This window comes from Apus apus, chromosome 6 (assembly GCF_020740795.1).
Source record: "Apus apus isolate bApuApu2 chromosome 6, bApuApu2.pri.cur, whole genome shotgun sequence".
NCBI classification, from domain to species: domain Eukaryota; kingdom Metazoa; phylum Chordata; class Aves; order Apodiformes; family Apodidae; genus Apus; species Apus apus.
In genome coordinates, this window is record NC_067287.1 from 29,291,362 (window position 1) to 29,311,243 (window position 19,882).

Below are 19,882 nucleotides of genomic sequence, written 5' to 3' on the forward strand. Positions count from 1 at the left end.
ATAGTCCTGTGTCATGGCATCTAGACATCCTTTTACTTTTTTGGCACTGGTCCCCAGCTTTTCCAGCTGGCATCACTTCTGAAACCCTGTTTGGGAATGTCACCTTCTTCTCATGCTGCCAAGACAAGAACCAGAAGACCTAAACACAACATGGAGGGCTATGAGATTTTTTTCCTAGGAAGGTAACCTCATAAATCACACCATCACCTGAGATTTTTCAAACCTAGTTTTGCTAGCAATGTTTCAAAATCCACTAACCTGTCTTGAATATGAAAAGAAAGCTTTCTGATGTTTGCAGCGTGAATTTCCATGCACCTTTACTCTGCTCAGACCTGCCCTGAGCAGCACTCTTGGCCAGTTGTGTAAATCCCAGCCATCTGCCTGGAGCCCATCACACTGCTCATTAATGTCAGCTCCCACACAGCAACTCGCTTCGGTGAGTGCCTCTCAAAAAACAAGAAACATCCTTCTCCCTCAGGAAGCTCATGCTCCACCAGAGCATTAACTCCTGAACACTGAGCTTCAGGGGATTAACCTCCAAGCAACATACACTAAAAAGCAACCTTTAGAGGATGGATGCTGGTATCTGCGTCCACTTGGGAGTCAGGAAGGAAACTTTTAGCAGCTGCTGGAGCTGGCAGGATTGCTCAGGACAACTTGCACTTCCCACGTCAGAACGATTATCAGTTTTACTGAGTGATGTGTTTAACATAAATACAAGGAGAGAACAAAAATAGGAGTAAACCAACACAAAACCTGATTTTTAACTTAACAAGCTACCTTGCTGACCAACAGCACGTACCTTTGAAAGTAGGCAAAAGAGACGAAGGCTGAACAGAAGAAACTACCACACACCTTGACGGTCATTTGGGATCCTGCTAATTTCAGTACTGGGCTCTGTCCCCGAAGAGCACAGACCCATGAGGAGGGCTCAGGGTCCCTGCTGTGCTCACTTGGCAGCTGTAGCAGAGCAGAGCTCTGTGGGAACAAAGGACACCCTGCTCCTCCCATCAGGGATCCTGCCACGTTTCCATGGGAGCAGGGACAAAGATTTTTGAGAGTCCTGGAGGTGCTAACCCTCCAGGAGAGGCTACAATGCCAGAAATGCTCTCAGAGCAAGAAGTGAATAAGGGGCTGTTCAGACTGACTAAAGATGTACACAGCACAAGTCCCAGAAGTACAGGTCACATTTAATAAACTAATGGGAATCGGGACTACAAAGCCTCATCTGCATAGGTTAGGGGTTTCTCTGCAAAATAACTAATTTCATTGAAATATTCTCATGCAGTGCTGAAAGCAAGAAAGCTAAGCTTGATTTATCTCAGTGTACCTAAAGCATCCTGTTACAATCATGTGGGTTTCTCACAAAAGGCTGGGAAGCAAGAGCTGGAACAAACCTGAGAGCTTTCTCTTGTCCAGTATACGAGACCCAGGAAGTCAAACAGACCATGGGTTGAAAATACTGTGAGTTTTTACTCACAAGAAATTAACAGGCTTATTTCTTGCCTGTACAGAGTTTAATTACAGTAGCAGTTTAATTATAGGATCAGTACAAACTGAACAAAAAATGCAATTTCTTTTTAGTTTAATCAACTCCTGTGCTAGAGACCGATTTCTTCTTTTAATTACAAACTATTCTACAAACTGAAAGAGAGAGAGGAAATTAACACAGCAGAGTCTCACCAAAAAAAGGCATGAGAAACTCCTGGTAGAAAATTAAAGCCCTGCTCCTGCTGGGGAGGTAAATGGGACAGTTCAAAGAATCTTCTCATAAGTTTAGAACAGAAACTGATCAAGCATCAAACTAAAAGAAGCTGTCTCTCAGGTGTGTCCCCTCATGGCTATTATCCCAATCTTCTATGCCTTTCATTGAGGATGAAGAGCCTGTCTGGATAAGGAGTACCATAGTGTGCTTCTATTACTAAGAAGAACCCTAAAGAAACAAATAAAACCAAAATAGCCAGAAAAAATCCCCCAAAACTCAACACCAAACAAAAATAAAAAGGCTACAAAAATACAATTAATTTGGAAGAACAGCTGAAGCACAAGTTGAGCTCACAAAAATTTGAAGAGGGTTCCCCTCTGAGCATTTAACATTTATTGCAGGCAATCAATCGCGTACCAGCAAGTCTTACAAAACAAAAAAAAAGAAAGGATTTACACATGGTGCCAGGACATGGGAAGGAACACTGGCCACCAGTCCACTTTGTCCCAGTATGGTCCAAGGCAGGTTTTGTGCAGCAGCCCACTAAAAGGAATAGTTATCAGGGATGGTTACATCAGCTGGAGACATCTGAAGTACCTTATTGACAGAAACTGCAGAAGGAAGCAGATGAAATTCACCTTCAATTCAAATCTCATGTTTTTGCTTACAAATATTTTATGGGGAAATACGGTGTCAGAGTGCTGCAGGATTTGATCTGGTGCACGAAGAGCAGTCCTCTATAAAAAAAGGAGCAGTAGAGGAACAGGGGAAGGGGTCAGCTTGCAATAGGCTTATGCTAAAACCAAGTAACTAAAGTATCCAAGTGGAACTTCATTCAGTAAGCAAAGTTCTCATTTGATTGTTTTCAGGTCTTATTTTAGAAGGGACTATGGGACATGGCTTTCAGAAAGAGAAATGGCGAGAGTGGTGGGTAAATAAGAGAGAAAATTAAAAGACTAGAGAAAGAAACAGGATAATTGCTTTTCCAGTATATATCCAATTTTAGACAGAAAATTCTTTGAAACAGATACAAATTCAAGAAAACGTCCATGTGCTGGACTGGGTTTGATGTCAGTGCATGATGACATTCCCTTGGCAGTGGATGCTCTGCTCTACAATATCGCTTGCCTTCAGCTGCTCAGAGAAAAACATTCCCTTGGGAATGACTCTGTCCCAGATGACATATGAATTTCAGTGGAAAAGCTCACAAAGATCTGTTAACTCATTTTGCACTGACATAAAGTGGGAAAATGGACTTTCTCCTTGGGAATAAAGAGCTGTCACATCTGCATCAAAACAAGGAAATCCAAAAAGACTGAATCTGAAAGCACAGCAGACAAAGAGCAGTTCCTGTCTACACACACCTCAGGAAATTTCTGCTCGCGTGCATGGACCAATACCTGATTCAAAAAAAACACTGCCATTAAATGCACCAACTTATTATCCAGCAGCACCACAGATAGTACTTCTCAACAATCTTCAATCCATATCTGTGTTAGCCAAGACATTCTTAACTACCTTGCCTTCTCTCAGCAGCATCTACATACACTCTGTCCTTCCTTACCTGTCTGCTCCAAAATAACATGATCAGTTCCAGTAAAGAAGCTTGAATACAAGAAAAAAATTTATGACAACATGAGCTTATACAACAAATAGCTTCTCTGTTCAACCTTTTTTACATTTTTTGTTGTTTATGATTTGAAAACATGGAGAGGTATTTGGGGAGCTTCTTTTATTTTTCTAGAAAAAGCTATGTACACACGGAAGTCAGGAGATTGGTTGAAAACAAGAACATTTATTATCACTTGCTTATTGCTTTTTTATTTGCAAATGATTAAATGGCTTTATCTTGGAGGAAAAATAATGCTGAACAAATAACTGAAAAGCAAAGTGCACAAGCGTCCCTGAGTTCATGCATGCTTGCATTAGCAACTCAATAGATCATGCAGAGAAACCAAAATCTGATTCTGAACAATTCTCAATAAAAATAATAATTAAAAAATCCTAACTTCACAGAGTAACTGTTTGCAGTGAATGATTCCACCATCTGCTACCAGCTGGGCCCCATCCCTTCTCTTCACATTGAGTATCTCCTTTTTCAGGTGTGATCATGAATACCAGCATCCATTTGACAGGTTATAAGGCACACCACACGTGCTGCCCACCTGAGCAAGCATCTTCTGACACTGGCTGCTAAGGAGGGGAAAGCACAGGCAGAGAGCAAACGTCCTCCTTCATGGGGAAGGAAAGGTTGGAAGAACAGCTGTGTAAGCAATGTGCTATGCTATCCTAGGGTGCACATATGGGAATCAATGACAACATCACCAGAAGCCATTCATCATACTCCATGTGTGGTATCAACCAAAGCTACAAGTTGAAATAAACCTTTCTAAACTATATTTCTGGTAGTTGACATACTTTCAAAAAGGGTTTATATGTATTGCCAACATTCCACCTTAGTTTACGGTTTCAGAAAATCCCATTCCCTGCTCTCCTCTGCAGAAACTCCCATACAACCCAGTATCATCAACAAAGCATCCTCCATGAGACACAGCAACAGTCAAGTTGCACTAAAGCACTGCAATGCAACCATTAAAAAAAAAATTAATAAAGCCTTGAAAAATCATTCTGGTTTCTTAAACATGAAATTTTATTCTAATAAAGCCTCTCCTGAAATAAAATACTTAATGTGGAACACAATAGTAAAATTAATTGCCCAGGAAAAAACAAACCAACTGCACAAACTGGTCTTTGTCTAACATGCCTGCTGATAAAGGCCAAGCAGGAGGAAACAGACAGTTAATTGTTTTTCAGATAATTGTGGCAGGTCTGTGCACATTTGTGCCTCCATTTGCCTGGACTGTCAGCCCTGTCAATGCCCCATTAAACACACAGGCAGAGTTTATATTTTCCTTGGAAAAAAAAAAAAAAAAAGGTATGTTCAATTGGCAATTTCCCCTATGGGGGGAAAAATGCAACATAGTGTTGCTTTTATCAGAGATTATTTTCTGAGCAGACGTTTTAAACAATGTAAAATACATGGTGGTTTGGGAGGTGGTGAGGAAGAGATTGCCCAGCACTCACACTACCTGTGCTGTGGAGCCCAGTGAGTGAGGCAGACCTACAATCACAGCTTCTCCCTCTGAAATTCAGGGCCACATTTTTTCAGTTGTACTGTAAAATGAATTACAAAGTTCAGCCCATTCAAACAAGAGAGAGCCCAATTTCAACAGCTTTTTTCAAACTGCTCTGAGAACTATTCACCCAAAAATTACTTGCAAGTCAGAAGACGTTTCTGGGGAATTAAAGACATGCCCCAAGCACTTTTGGATCCAGTTCCTTGGTATCATGTTTATCAGCCACTTAAAGGATTGAACTATAGTATATTTTGAATAAAATACATAAAAAGCTAAAATATTTTATATTGGTTTCCAGCAACACCTCCTTGTGCTCCCATTTGCAAAAAAAAAAAAAAAAGTAATAAAAAAATCAGTATTATTAAAAAGAAATACACCTTGGATTATACAAAGTCATTACAAACATCAGAGCAAGGAAGGGCTCTTTCTCAACACTAAAACTGCAAACCCCTCCCCACATTGTATTTTCAAACATCAAGATTGATAGAGACAGTTAATTTTTTTCAACACAGCAAAGGCTAAAGAGATTTCAGTATTCTGTGGCTGGCATTGCCTCACAAGGCAAATATCCAAAGTGTAGAAAAAACAGTCATTAAATCTGGCTTTTGCTTTTTCAGAAACAAATAGTTTTAGCAAAGAGGCAATCCCAGCCAATGTGGATAAAAATAAAGTATCATGTTTTCATGAACGAGAATTACAATTCAAATGAACCCTAACATAGGCTCAGAAGAATTCCCTCCTCTTTCTCAGCCCTCTAATTTTAAACTCTTTGCAATGTCTCTTGACATTTGAGGTACGTCTTCCTCCATGACAGACAAATGTGAGAGCAAATATTATTTCAAACAGTTATACAAGTGTTTTTGTCCACATGCGAAACAGGCCTTTCACCTATCAAAATCAAAAAACTATTTCCAAAGCACAAGGAGGCCTTGAGGTGTCCCATGTGTACAAAGATAAGAGGTGACATATTCATTTTGTTAAAACCCCATTAAGCAGGCCTCCAAAGGCAGAAAAATCTCTTATTTATGTGGTATTTGCTCTTCCATGCAGACATGACACCTTGTAACAAGCCTATCCAAAAGAAGTCCAATCTAAAAATATGACAATCAACTCGATTTTAAAATCTCATTCTGGTATTGTTACAGCTGGGATTTTATTACCACAACTTAATCACCTTCAAGTAATAGAAACCACTCTGGAAGGGTTATTTCAGAATATTTGTAGTGTTTCTCTTCTAATCAACATCAGTGCCTCCCTCTTCCCCCCCTGCCCCAAGCTGATTTTCTCCTGAAAAATTAGTTATAACAGCAAAAAATGAGACAGAACGGAGGTGAGCTTTTGGCACATTGAGTAGCTGGTCAGAGCTGCCATCAGTCTTTGCAACACTTCAGGGTCTCTGGAAGCAACTCCATACCCCCAAAGTTATTCACCTTTTTACCCCTTACAAGCACGAGCAGCAGAAATAACCACAGGACACAACATTCATTGTGATTTAGTCCAGTCACCACAGCCTAACATTAGAGTTGGGAGTTTCCAAGACTAGGCTGCATGCTAGTGGTTGCTGAAGACCATCTACTAAGGATGGGAAGTGACAGGGCAGCCTCATAGCCTGAGAGGCACAATGAGACAGCAACTGTTGCTGCTGGAAGTCACCCACAGCTGTTGCTCAGTCACTCACAGCATTGACATATGTCACAGACAGCTGAGCAGTAGCATTCACCTGGAATGAATTTAGCTCATTGCTCTGTTTTTTTGTGTTCCTGTACCACACCACCCTCTCCTTCCTCATGCGAAAAATGGCATTTTAAAACTCTCCTTCCAACTCTGCAATGCCCTCCACAAGAAGCACATTGGCTTGGTTTGGCAGGGAAAGGGGCACTCCTTACTGTGCTGCTAAATAGCATTGGGAAAGGGCTGCTTGGCTTTGCCCAGCAGCTCCCACTCTGAGCTACATGTCTCGTGGCCTTGCCCTCCCTCCACGGCAGGGAGGCAAGTGAAGGGCAGCACACAAATCTTGTCACTTCTCAAGGACAATGATGAACAGCCACCAGTGCTCGCTGAATTGCTGCTATTTTTATAAACAAAGTCCCTTCTCAAGTGCCAACCTGTACTAGCCACAACTGTGTTAAAAAAACCAAACCAACCAACCAAACCAAACAAACCCAAACAATAAAAAGCCCAGTATGGAGAGCCTGGTGATTAAAGGACAATTTAGCATAGGTTAGGTCATTTGAAGAGCCTCATTCATTTTAACTGAAACATGTGGGTCTGTGTTAGCCAGCAAGCATTGCCTGCCACATTCAAATCTATGGGGAAAGCAGAAGTAGCAGTGGTGCCTACCAGGTCATACGCTGCCAGGACCTTCTTCTGCACATCAGGCACAGTCCCCAGGGGCTCCAGGTAAGGAAAGGTATCCTTCATGCAGAGGGCAACGGAGGGCGTGTTGTCGCTGCTCACCAGCCGTGAGGACAGGGTCAGGATGCACTGCTTCAGGCTCGCAATGGGCGGCAGCCCGCACAGCTCCTTGACAGACACCATAGCATTCTGTGGGAAGAAAAATGAATGAGCACATATTGCTGCTTGCCACCCATCCCCTCCTGCCTGCCAGCACCTCAATGCCTGCCTGCTTTGCTCCCCTGATGTAGGGCAGGGCTAACCCACTGCCGCTGACTCCAAACCCCCCTGGACCCCACTGTCCTGGTGCATGCAGGAATTCCTTGCCAGCCCTCTTCTCGGCTCCCTAAGTCAACTGCCAGCTCCATCTCCCCCCAGACTCAGGTATCCCAGCTGCCAACTCTGCAGCTACTTTGCATTGCAAATCCTGCTCCAACAGGGATAAGCTCTGGTCTCCAACATATTATGTCATCAGCTTAAAATGCTATTTCTCTTCTCAACTGTCCAGACACCAATCGCTTTTGATGTCTTGTTCTTGCTGGAGGATGGAGAACAAGTCTGACAGACTGTGGATTTCCCATGGGAAAGGCAAGCAGGAAAAAAACATTTTGTTTTCAGCCTTGCATTACCACATCATAAAGAAAAACAAACACTCTTTCCCCTTCATAGGTCACATGTAAGAAAATCAATACTGGATATACAGGTCAAACCAAACTAACATGCCAAGGTTCATTTATTTATCGAGTCAGTGGAAGCACAGCTGACCTGCCCTCACCATTTAGCTTCTAAAGTCATACAGCAAGTGACCAAGATGCACAACATCTAAGTAAGACAGTATTATAACGGCTTGTACCTAGCAAACATCCCCCTACAACATCTTGCTGAAAGAAGTAATCAGAAAATGTCCAGCTAACTAATAGAGGCTTTCTTTCATTAATCAAATACATTAGCCAGCAGTTAAATCTAATGACTGTTTCTTGCAAAGCATTCCCCAGAATTTGTACTGAAACTTCATTTGGAAGGTACATGAATACTCTTTCTGAGTCAGATTCAGACTATTTTCTTCTATATAGTTCACATACCTAAGCCTGCCTAGACAGAAATGGAGTCAGTGTGACTAGTTACTTTCAAGGCCTGCAGGCCAAGAAAGGCTGGGGAGAGTTTCCCATTCTTAAAAATATGCCTAGACTATTCCTTTGGGAGTTATTTAAAACTTAGGTCATTTTGTAAACTTTTCCAGCTGCCAATGTTTAATTTGCTTTAGACTCGAAGAGCGGGGTCAATGAAGTGCTACGTGTTTTTCTCCTGTTTTCAAGGAAGAAAAATGAATTGTTTCTGTATCTTTACCAAGGAGATAGTTATGACTGATTCCAGCTATCTATTAAAGAAAACTCACTGTGTAATGCCACTCAGTTTTGTTTCTAGGCAGTGCCTGGACCCCTGCGTTGAGCTGCCCCTTCCTGAACCCGCAGTCTCCCCCACAGCTGAGGAGAGTCCAGGGCTGACTGGTTCTCAGTTTGGCCTCACTGCCCCTCCAACCTCCCGCTGACCACAAAGGGGGAACCTGGGTGGTTGTGTCAGTGCTGTGCACTTGGGCCCAGACCCCCCCTGACTGTAGCCAGCTGCAGCTGCTCTCAGAGCAGCATGGGCAGGCAGACATGGTGCCAGGAGACTGTCCCAGCCAAGGCATGGCACCGGGGCCTGTGCAGGCGTGCAGCCAGCAGAGACAACACAGCTATTCAGCAGGGAGGAAGCTGCAATCCAAGTGGCATTCAGTGCTGACAGGGAACATCTGCAGGCCTTGGGCAAAAGGTGGCAAGGCCATACTCAGGGAAACCTGCTGCTCTTTGCACAGGGGGTTTCTCTGGTGTAAAACAGACCTTAATGACACATTCACTGACTGTTCCTTATACTCAGCCAGATAAAGAAAATTAGGACTATTACCCTCATTCAGTTGGTAGAACAAAGGCTTGCTCATGTTTTCCAGGATCAGCAAGGAAATTGAGTTTTTGAGGCCTGGGGACACATACGTACCCTTGGTTCTGCTTTCTCAGACAAAAACGAGTAAAGTATGTGTTTTGAAAGGGCATACTGATTTCCAAAGCATTCCTGGCTAATCCCACGTTTGCTTGCTAGTTAACACCTGTAACTATCAGAATTCTTATGTCCAGTTAAAGGTTGACAACAGTTGTGTCTCTGAAGCTTCACCAGCTTCAGCAAGTTGGGCCTACCAGCAGCTCACACCAGGACCTTCACTTCCACATTCAGGACACACTAACACACATGACAGAAGTGACATACCTGCATATTTTCTCTCATGTCTGTAGCATCCCGCAGTGGATGCACTGCCATTTTAAATATGTCATCAATAGTCTTGAGACCAGTGTTCCTCAGCATGGTGTACTCCCTTGCCTTCTTTCCTATCCTCACTGAGAGGCTGCGCTTTTGGGCCTTCCCACCTCCACTCCGGTTGGTTATTGCAATGTGAACAAAGAGGGTAACGTGCTCCATGATATCACCAACAAAAGACCGCAGAGGTATGTGCCTGTATCCGGGCTGTAAGCACTCCAGTGGAATGGTGTACTGCCCTATGAACTCATCCCCGATGTAGTCATCATCCAAAACAACAAAACGGATCATGGCCAGCTCTGGGAGATTGATCTGAAACTCAAAGCTTTCATCAAAAATGGGGTTATCACTGTTTTGCTGAACAGTTTTAGTTCTTTGTTCTGTGCAGTCTGCGGGAATCCCGTGTATTTCTATGCAGACGTAGGGGTCAATGACATCCCCTTTTGCACATGCACCCTTGGGCTTTGGAAAGTTCTGACCACTGATTATTTTTACATGTAGGACTTGGGGAGAGACTCCCGGAACAATGCCCTTGGTATTTGCACTGAAGTAAGACACTTCATCACGCATCACTGAAGGCCTGAGAACATACCCGCATCCCCCGTTCTGTAGAAACCAGCCAGTGTGTAGGTCCATCATGGGCCCCGGGGTCTGATAGTTCATTGCCACTATCTGACAACCACAATTCCAAAAATCTTGAGGATTTAAGTTACTGGAGTCTATCCTCATAGCACTTGGGTACACCCTGGACAGAAATCTCTTGTTGTAGTTGACAAAATCTTCAGGGTATTCATTTGCAATCCGACTGGCCTCTGCCTCACTGAAGGAGCACATTTCCCAATAATTTTGAGCTTTCATGGATGTCTCAAAGTCTTTGTATTGAACAGATTTGCATAGGGACACCAAGTCTGACAATTCCCTGCAGAGCCAGATCAGCTTTGGTTCCCTTGAGAAGTCCTCTGACAGTCTCCGGGATATTTCAGCCTCTTCATCTTCATCTGTGACTTCTCCTTCTACTATATCCTGGTCACAGGGCAGCTTCTTCCCCTTCACAATGATCTTCATTTTCAGTTTCTCAGGTGATGGGAGGTAGACTTCTGAGGACAAAGGTGCCTCTGTGTAGAGTTTGTTTCCGAAGATCCTTTTCATGTGTTGTACCACTACCTTCTGCTGTTGTACTGAGCAGTGGTTCCCCAAGCAGAGAATAAGAGGGTATTCTGAAGCAAAGAAGGCCAATTTGTTTATCACCTCAATAACATTTCGAAAGGCAAGTGGTGATGTCATGTTGTTACGGTTGCAAATAATAGGTTCATTGTCTGGGCCGTCACAGACATCTAGTTCAATACTCCGACAACTCATCTTTAAAGCTCTGACATAACCATTGATATCAGCTGGTCCTCTCAGCTGGTCTTCTATTAGATACGTATTGTGGGATGCATTGATGTAGTAATGTGACAAGGGCTGTGTCATGTCTTGTATAATTTTTTTATGCTCTGGGTCAAAAATATCACATTCTGGGGACAACAAATATTGAGTAAATCCATCGATTGCAAGAAAACCTTTCAACCGCCCTTCTTCAGAAAGCTCATACCTGCGTATAATATCTAGACACATTTCTTCTGTTATGTGGGTCACTCCTTGCTCAGCCTCTAAGAACAGCATGAGGTCATTGGCATCTAGATACTCTTTGTTTTTAGATATCTGCACAAGCAAGAAATAAACTTCAGGTCTTGTGCAAAGTTCACTGAATGCTTCACAAAATTCCTCTTTTGTCACTCGTGTTGTCAGTTTCTCTTTGCTCTTCTGTATTTCCTTAAATTTTAACCTAATCTTTGATTCCTTTAAGGTGGGGTTAAGTTTCTTTATTAGCTCCACAGACGTGTCTTCTAACAGTATGCCATTACCATCAACATCTGCTGCTTCAAATACAGTTTTTAGCCAGGCAAACCGTGGGGTATTATGGCTGCTTTCCATCAAATCCAAGGGTTGTTTGCTACGAGACACCAAGTACCTTAATCCTGATACCCAAATATTGGCCACATCAGCTGAATTGGCAACCAAGTCAAGGGACTCGTAGTTCTCACCATGAATTACAGACAGTGCACAGTCCTCAGAAATCTGGTCTGCAAGCCCATTATTCCTGAATGTTTCTGTGTTCTTCCCTAGTCTGATTTCTTTTATAGCAGAAATATCAAGCTTGGCTTTCTCAAGGTCCTTTTTGGAAGGCTCCCAACGAAGAGCCTGCAGATCAGGATCCAGAGTAAAAAAACGGTTATAAATCCGGGAATTTGGACGAACTTTCTTCAATTCACACCCAGCCTGCATAAAGCTGATACAGTCGCTGGCACTGCTTATTTTCTTCTCTGATGGCATGCTGCTGAAGGACACTGTTTTCTTTCTTCCACATTTTTGGTTTGAAGGATCCTGTGGAATAATTACATTTTTAAAAGAATGAGTAAGTTTTCTTTGGCCATCCCACAGGAGCATAAATAGTAGAGATGATATGTTTATGTAAAAATAATTCATGTTCTTCTGAACCTCAAAACACAACATATTAATCCCTTCCCACAATTCAGTTCCCTACTGAGCTATAAAATACACAGCAACTTGACTGATTGCAGCATTAGAGATACCAAGTTTTCATAAGTGACATTTGCAGCTATTAAATTGCTTCACAGATCTCAGCAACTTACTACAGCTGTGAGGAGGTGGTATCAAGTTGTGTCACATACATCTTCAAAACCAATCTATATGGGAAGAGGGGTTTCGTGGAAAGCTCCAGCACCGGGTTAAGGCTGGCATAACCAGCAGTGGGGTGGATCTCACCCAGATTTAAGAGATGTCATGAAAAAAGGAGGAACTTTGGGACAAAAAGACTTGAGAAAAGAGCCTCAGCCTATGTGGGAAGAGAAGGGGACAAAGAGTGCTGAGGGGAGAGCCTGGGATGGGTCAGTGTGCATGTGGGACACATGGGACAGCTTGGTGTTCCTGCCTCAAATCTGTCTCTTTTCTGCAACCTTGGACACCTCAAGCTAAACTAAAACAAAACCAAACAACACTTATGAGTCAGAGCCCTGAGATACACACCCAGGAGAATCTGGGCTTTCTCATTTGTATGTTTAGTGTCCTTTGCCAAAGGACGCTCTCACTAGACTGAGAAACCCATCTCTGCTGCATACACAACCACATGGCTCTCATAGCTGCTCTTGTGGGAGCCCCACACACCCCTCTGCTCAACCCTGACCTACTTCACACTCACTTGTCCTCCCCATTTGCTTTGAAAAGTAGCTATTCTCATAACTTCTGGGCACCAGGACTACAAAATGCTGTGGGAAAATGGACAACCAGGCAAGAAACCAAACACCCTTTTCTTTAGGGCACATATTCTAACTCCTCTTGAGAAAATACTTAGCCAGACACGTAACTGTCTTTTCTGTATCAACTACCTACTTACTGCTGGATTTAAACCCAGCTGTCTGCAAGGCTGTTTGTAATTTTAGTGCAGCAACTAAAATTTAAAACTTTTCCCACATATTATCAATTCAAAATATTTCACAGTAATTATAAATTGAAAACCATTCTTTTTTTTCTCTGCACAATTTCCATCTACTCTGTTACTATATAAACTATTCAGCAGCTACTAAAAATATTTTTAAAACATCAGTCAAGGTTGCAATTAATAGCAAAACACTTGCTAAAATTGCTTTCCCTCCTATTTCCCTAGCCACTAGCAACACTTTCCCAATTCTCTACCTTCTCTTGAAGGGACTGACTTATGATGCCTGGATTTTTAGTATAAGAGGGGTCAAAAGGTGAGGACATTGTGTTGCTGGGTGTAGGCACACAGCTCTCCACCTCATTGCCCTGAGGCCCAGCCATGAGAGCTGCACCAGGGAACAGATTCCCAACAGTCCCAAAGGACCTGCTCCGAGCTACCAAAACTCCTGACTCCTTATATGTCCTTTGCAGCCTGGACTGCCCTCCTCTATCCAGGAGTCAGTTTCCTGCAGCTCCCAGTTATCTGCCATGTCATTCAACCTTCCTCAAGTCATACTCCCCTGCAAATCCTAAATGCAACCCCTGCTCTAGCAGTGCCCTCCATCCACCCAGCACTGTCTTCCTGCAGCTCCCCACTGTCTGTGCCCAAGCAGGACCCCATGTAGCTCTCCCAGTCACAGAGCATCAGTCTTGGTCCTTCTAAGAACATCTCCACTCATTGTCTACATGTTTGTATAGGTACTTAGCAAATTAGTCAGTGTAAACATTTCTACAAAATTGCTACTGTCATTCACTCACTTTATTAAATAACATCCAAAAATATTTCCAAACCCACAACCCCTCAACAACTGGTTTTAAAGTCATGGGATCTGCTGGGAACAAAATCAACCTCTAAACTTCTTAGGTTAAAAATTTCTCATTGAACTGATACAGTGACTTCTACTGACACGACAAATTACTCTAGCTATTTATTGTAGTACTTACTATGAGAATTAGTCTTAACAAAATAGGAAGAAATTGAATGAAGCCAGTGCCTTGGGTCAGCTACTTTTTCAATTACAGTTTTCTACTAAAAATATTCTGTTCCTGTATTAACATTCTGCATTTCAATACACAGCTACAGTCATGAAAATTTTCAAGATACTAATGAATACAAGCAAACACAGATTTTTAGTTGCAAGATATCCATGTTTTTTGATTAAAATAAGCCACAGAAATAATGAGCTATTTTTCCAATATTAAAGTGGGGGGAAATACCTAATTGGCCTCATGGAGAATCAACACAAGTTGCCTTTTAACATTCAGGGATTTGGAGGGAATTAAGATGCTACTCTGTGTCCTCGTTCTCTGCTTTTCTTTTTGATGGTTCCTTCTAGTTTCATACTTGGTGATATGTAAGGAACATGAGAATTGTACAGCAGTACTTCTTGATCTGTGAGTAGGACTTCTTCATATATTTTAATAAATTTAATATAATTCAAGTCTAATCCATGGGTTTAATTAACTAAAATTACCAAGATTTGAGTATTATTGACATTGACAGGATTATTTTACTAACCACCTCCCCAATTTACTGTATCATACATGCAAATCCTGCAAAACTGCTAATTAAGCCTAGTACTGTTCTCCTCTTGGTCTCTACAAAATAGGAATATACTCAGTCTTTCAAGGTGAGAAAAGCTAATTTAGATTTGGTGAAAGAGTTTTAATTAATAATTATTAAAAAGTTATTTATTTTAGCATTGCAAAATCTCAAAATGTGTTTGTATAAGCTCAAATGTTGTTATCTCAGTCTGACAAGCCAGGCTCTTGCTTTTGTTCTGTCACGTTCACATTTCTTGAACAAGAACCTCCAGATCCTGATGCCAGGGCTTAGCCAGGCCACACATCTCAAGGTCCAAGGGATCACCCTGGGTAGCAGAGGAGTGTTTTCTTTAAGAATTGTCCTCCGTCCACTGGGTTCCACTCTTATCTGAGCCTGAAGAATACAATTTAAATACACTTTGCCTCCCCACTGAATTTAGGCTGAGCTTAATTCCACTGAGCCTACAGAGATTAGGTTCCTAATTCTAGTTTAGCTATTATCTTTCTTTTAAGCCTCTACCTTAGTTTACTTTCTACATATTGCTCTTCTAAGACCAGATATCCAGCTAAGATTATTTCTGTGCTGCAGCGTTTCTAGTGGCTAAATTCCTACTCTATATTACCTTTCACTGGAGAATACAAGCAGGAACAAGGGCAGCCACCTGGCAAAGTAAAAGCTGCCAACATCTTATGTGAATAAATAGCAAACCTGCTCTCTTGTGCTACCTGTCAAAAATATTCATACTGCAAATGATCACAAAAACTCCCAGTACTCACCCATGCAAGAGCACTTGTTTCCCTTCATTAACCAAAGGACAATGACATGTAACCCTGAATCTAGGAGGTGAAAAGTCCATCTTTCTGCAAGATGCTAAGTCCATCAAAAATGATCTTACCAGACAGTAACTGGCCTAGGACTGCTCTGTATCCTCAGTCAGTTGAATGGATGACACTGAATTTATTGTGGCAATGAAAGTAGGAAAGGATGATATTTGCTGAAAAAGAAATCTACATCACAGTGAAATAAGGAACTAATTTGTAGATATTCTACCTTGAGACCTTCTTTACCAGAGATAACATAGCTTTATACGAAACCCTGTTATTTGAAACAACCACAACCAGTTTTGTATGCAATGCATACACAAAACAGAAAAACTCTACCTATACGGAAAACTTTTTGCTTTCCAAGGCAAGACACTTCTTTCAAAGTGACTCAAACTTTGTTTTCCCTCAGTTCTTTGGATACTCCTTATAAGGTGACCTAACTGGCTGACTCCATCTCTTGCTCCTGAGCCTGCATAATATCCATTATGCAAAAATACCTCAGGATCCTCAACCACGGGACCACTTCAACATGTTTTTAGCTTTCCACATACACAGAACTGCTATGAAATCAGTTAACACCACGGAGCCATAGCTGACTGCTGGCCTAACTGCATCCTAACATCGCAAACCACTTTTTTCTGGTTTCTAAAGGTTTATAAAGGAGGAATTCAGAGCTCCAGTCTAAGCACGCTCCCAAAATAGGAGAATCCCTCCTGTTGAACACATCATCCTCGTCAGAAGGCCTGGATATGTAAACAGCAGGATCACTAAGCCATCAGCAGTTGTGGGAAAACTCCACCCCATCCATCCCGACCTTTGACCACTCAGTCTTCTGCTGTTTAAATCAAAGAGCTAACAGAAATAAATATGTGGGATTAAAAAAAATATGAATAAACATGTTCTTCACCTCATCCCACCCTGTTTGTCAAAACTACAGGACATATATTTTTGAGCTGAAGTCAAGAAATAGAGCAGTAATGACTGATGAATAGCAGCCCTGCACATGGAAGTCCAGCTCATTAATTATTATTTGTCTGAAATTAAGTTACCTGAAAGGCCTCTAAATCACTGACAACCTTCCAGGATTCTGCTAAGCATGATACGAAAGACAAAAAGAATCACTTGCCCAAAGACACCAAAAGCCCTTAAAGAGCTGCAAGGCTTATGTGAAAGGATGTGAAATTTAGTAATAATGCTGGGAGCAAAACTTGTTACATGAGGTTAAAAGCCATTTCCCCAAAAACCAATTCACATTTTCACCAGTGAGTATCACCGTTGCTAAAAGAGAAGCTTCATCCTGATCTTTGCCATTTCCCATAAACCTAGAACCAAAAAAACCCAAAATAAAACCATAAGAGACAACTTAGTCTGTCCTCCCAAAGTGATTGTGATAAATGGTAAATCCTAAAAGCTATCTGCTCTGGAAACTCCACAGAATCCACTTAATTGGCCAAATTATCACCTTATTACTTTTTTCCAGGAGAAACTAATCAGCTCTACAGGGTGGGGGTTTTTTAATAGTAAAAGAGTACTACAGAGTAAGGGTAATAATTTTGATCTTTCAGGATGCTTCTAGATGTTCCAGTTATATACAGAGAGAAATTCTTATACCTTTACAGTGCTTGTGGTGGGAAAAATGTGCCTTTAAACATTAAAGAAAGACGTCAGTGAGTTACTAGTGGCACTCAAAGCACCATGGAGTGGGTTGACAAATGGTAGTGTAATTTTCCTATAATGACTTAAGTCAGACCAGGGAAGGTTTATATGAACTATCCAAGAGAACACAGGAAGTCAATGTTAGGGCCAGAGTGCAACAAGATCTCATGTGTGTGTGAGGCTTAGTCGATTTGATCAGATACGGGACTCAAAGCTTGAACCTGTAGTACTGGCATGTGATTACTACAGTTAGCAATTACCACTGGAAAATGGTATTCATTACTAGGACACCAAGATTCTTCTTTGTATCCCAGCAGCGTTCTGACAATCCTCAGAGAGCATCCCAGGATTGCCCATTTTGCAGATTCTATGGTTCCCCTTACAGCCACTGCTATTAACAAATTAATGAGCTGAACTCCCTCTAATCTTTCTTGGCAAGGCCTGTAGCTGTAAGTATCAGATATACACTGTAAAAACTCACCAGACAACAAAGCAAAGGTTACAACAAAGGAAAGGTTACTTAATTAAAATTCACCCAGGCAGACAACTCATGGCACAAAGCAGCAACCTTTGCATAGGGGCTGAACAACCAACCAACCTCACCACAGGTAGCCACAGAGACGCTGCCAGTCACACTTGGGCTGATCACACAGCTCAACAGATTGTGAGAGCAGATGTTAATGCTGTGGGATCAACTTCGGTAGCCTCTTCAAGGCAAATTTCCTGCTAATTCAGGGATTTGAGCATATGTAGAATAAAGACTTTATCCAAAGTTTAACACGTGTGCTCTTAAAAGCCGAGATACACACGTAATGGAATAAACAAACCAAAAATATGACATGGACAGACACATGAGAAATAGCTTCAGAATGCAGTGTCCAACAATTTTCCAAATACCAAAATAATCACGGCAGCATGTCTGCAAATCCAGCTAGCTGTCACTAACTAGCAGTTTAACTCCAGCTCAAGCTCCATGCAGAAGCCTAGGCACTATCATTCATGAGAAAGCAATGACTAAGGTATCTCAGACACAGGGGAAAGAAAAGTGTCATTGGGAACAGTAACATCATCATTTACAATGGGCTTTTCTCAGCTCCCCATGATTACCCAGACATTGGCTATTAATAGTGGACTGTCAATCAAGACCTATAATAATGATTTTACAATCAGCTTTTCATCAAAAGGGGAGGAAACGTCACCTCATGACATAGGCACCACAAAGGCAGAAAAACAGAGTGAAGACAATAGCTTAACTATTCTGAGAAGCTGAATAGTCCCCGCTGGAGAATTCAACAGGAGGGAAGATTATAATGGCTTGTCTGCTTTCCTCTTTCCCTCCATTGCTAAAAATCCTTTTCAAACCCTGGAGTGTAAGGCTGAAGAGAGAAAGAGAGAACATCTGGAAGAGATCCTTGAGAAAAACAGCTGAACCAAAATTATTGCCACTCAAGGAATACTTGGTAGTGCGTTTGCTTTTTTCTTCTCTCTATAAAATGACAGGCATTGCCAAATTTATTCAATTTTATCTTGAAGAAAATGTACTTTTGCTGTTTAAATGACAAATAAATGAAAAAATTGGGGGGGAAGGGGAAAGAAAAAAAATAAAAGAGAAAAAAAAGGGGGCACAAAGATGCCAGCTGCAAACACTTTTTGGAAATGGAAACCACACAATGCAAGAAGGGTTTATTTTCTGACGTGGTATGACACTGAAGTTACTACTTCTACTTGTTTTTCTAATTAGAGCCATGAATCCAAAGTCAAGAAGCTTCCAAGAGCACAAGAACATGAATGCCTGTAAGGAGGCTACTATCTTACAGTTCCTTCTACTGTCATTGTTACTGAGGTTCTCTCTTTACACTTCATCATCCAATTGGTTTCCACAAGGACATTCCTTAAATAAAAGTGTTAATACCTATCCCTTTATGTATTAAGTAATATCTACAGTGAGAAATAAATTCCTGTATCACATATTAATACATGTACATAGCACCTTCATATGACCCTATGGAAGACCTCACACCTGATGCAGAAGATTCTTTATGGATTCTCTTCATTCTACCTGTGAAACAAAACCTTCACTTATGACAGCCCAAGTCCCATAACTACTTCCAACTGGGGGGAGGCTTTTAGTTTGCAAGGGACTGACCCAGCCCAGTGGACATGTCTCCAACCTCTGTCACTCCCAACTTCTCTATTATTTCACAGTATTTGGGTTGCTCCCAAGCCGTAACGCTTATGAGTCTCCAAAGGCAGACCTTGGATATGGACTGAATTTATCCCTGTGCTCTAAGGGAATATAAACCTGAGAAAGACAGAAGTGTCTTTCTGTCCTCAAGAAGAAGCAGCAACCACAAACCCTGGGAAAATGAGATCTCAGCTGCAGCATTCCCAGAAGAACTCCATCATACAAACCCTTGTTCTTTTACAGGTCCTTCTTTGAAGGCATCTGATACGAAAATTGAAATGAGTGTCTACTTAGAACAACCCTCCAGCAATCACAGACCTGTCTTGCAGAGCTCCTCCCTCCACACAGCATAGCCCCAGCTCCCATCAACCCCCACTGCAGACAGGTGAGCTGTACCAAGCAGTCTGTACCAGAGTCCAACACATCAGGCTGTTTCAGACCAGGGAGAAGAGGTGAGTAACCAAACCAGGGGTCCTTATTAAATACCATTTTGAGTGTTTAGGCTGATCACCACTCTTACTAGGTGACACAGAAAAAGAATCTTTCAGG

The 19,882-nt window shown here is 41.8% G+C and overlaps 1 protein-coding gene across 2 annotated transcripts in view; it reads right to left on the bottom strand.

Moving 5' to 3' along the window:
- The window catches only part of PLCL1 (phospholipase C like 1 (inactive)), a 190,015-nt gene that overhangs the window by 29,428 nt on the left and 140,705 nt on the right, over positions 1 to 19,882 (bottom strand). For both annotated transcript variants that reach the window (XM_051623427.1, XM_051623426.1), the window contains exons 2-3: positions 9,538 to 12,009; positions 7,183 to 7,386 (exon numbers count right to left, since the gene is read on the bottom strand). In XM_051623427.1, the coding sequence (XP_051479387.1) occupies positions 7,183 to 7,386; positions 9,538 to 11,958 (2,625 nt within the window). In that variant the 5' untranslated portion in view covers positions 11,959 to 12,009. The remainder of the gene's footprint in view (positions 1 to 7,182; positions 7,387 to 9,537; positions 12,010 to 19,882) is intronic.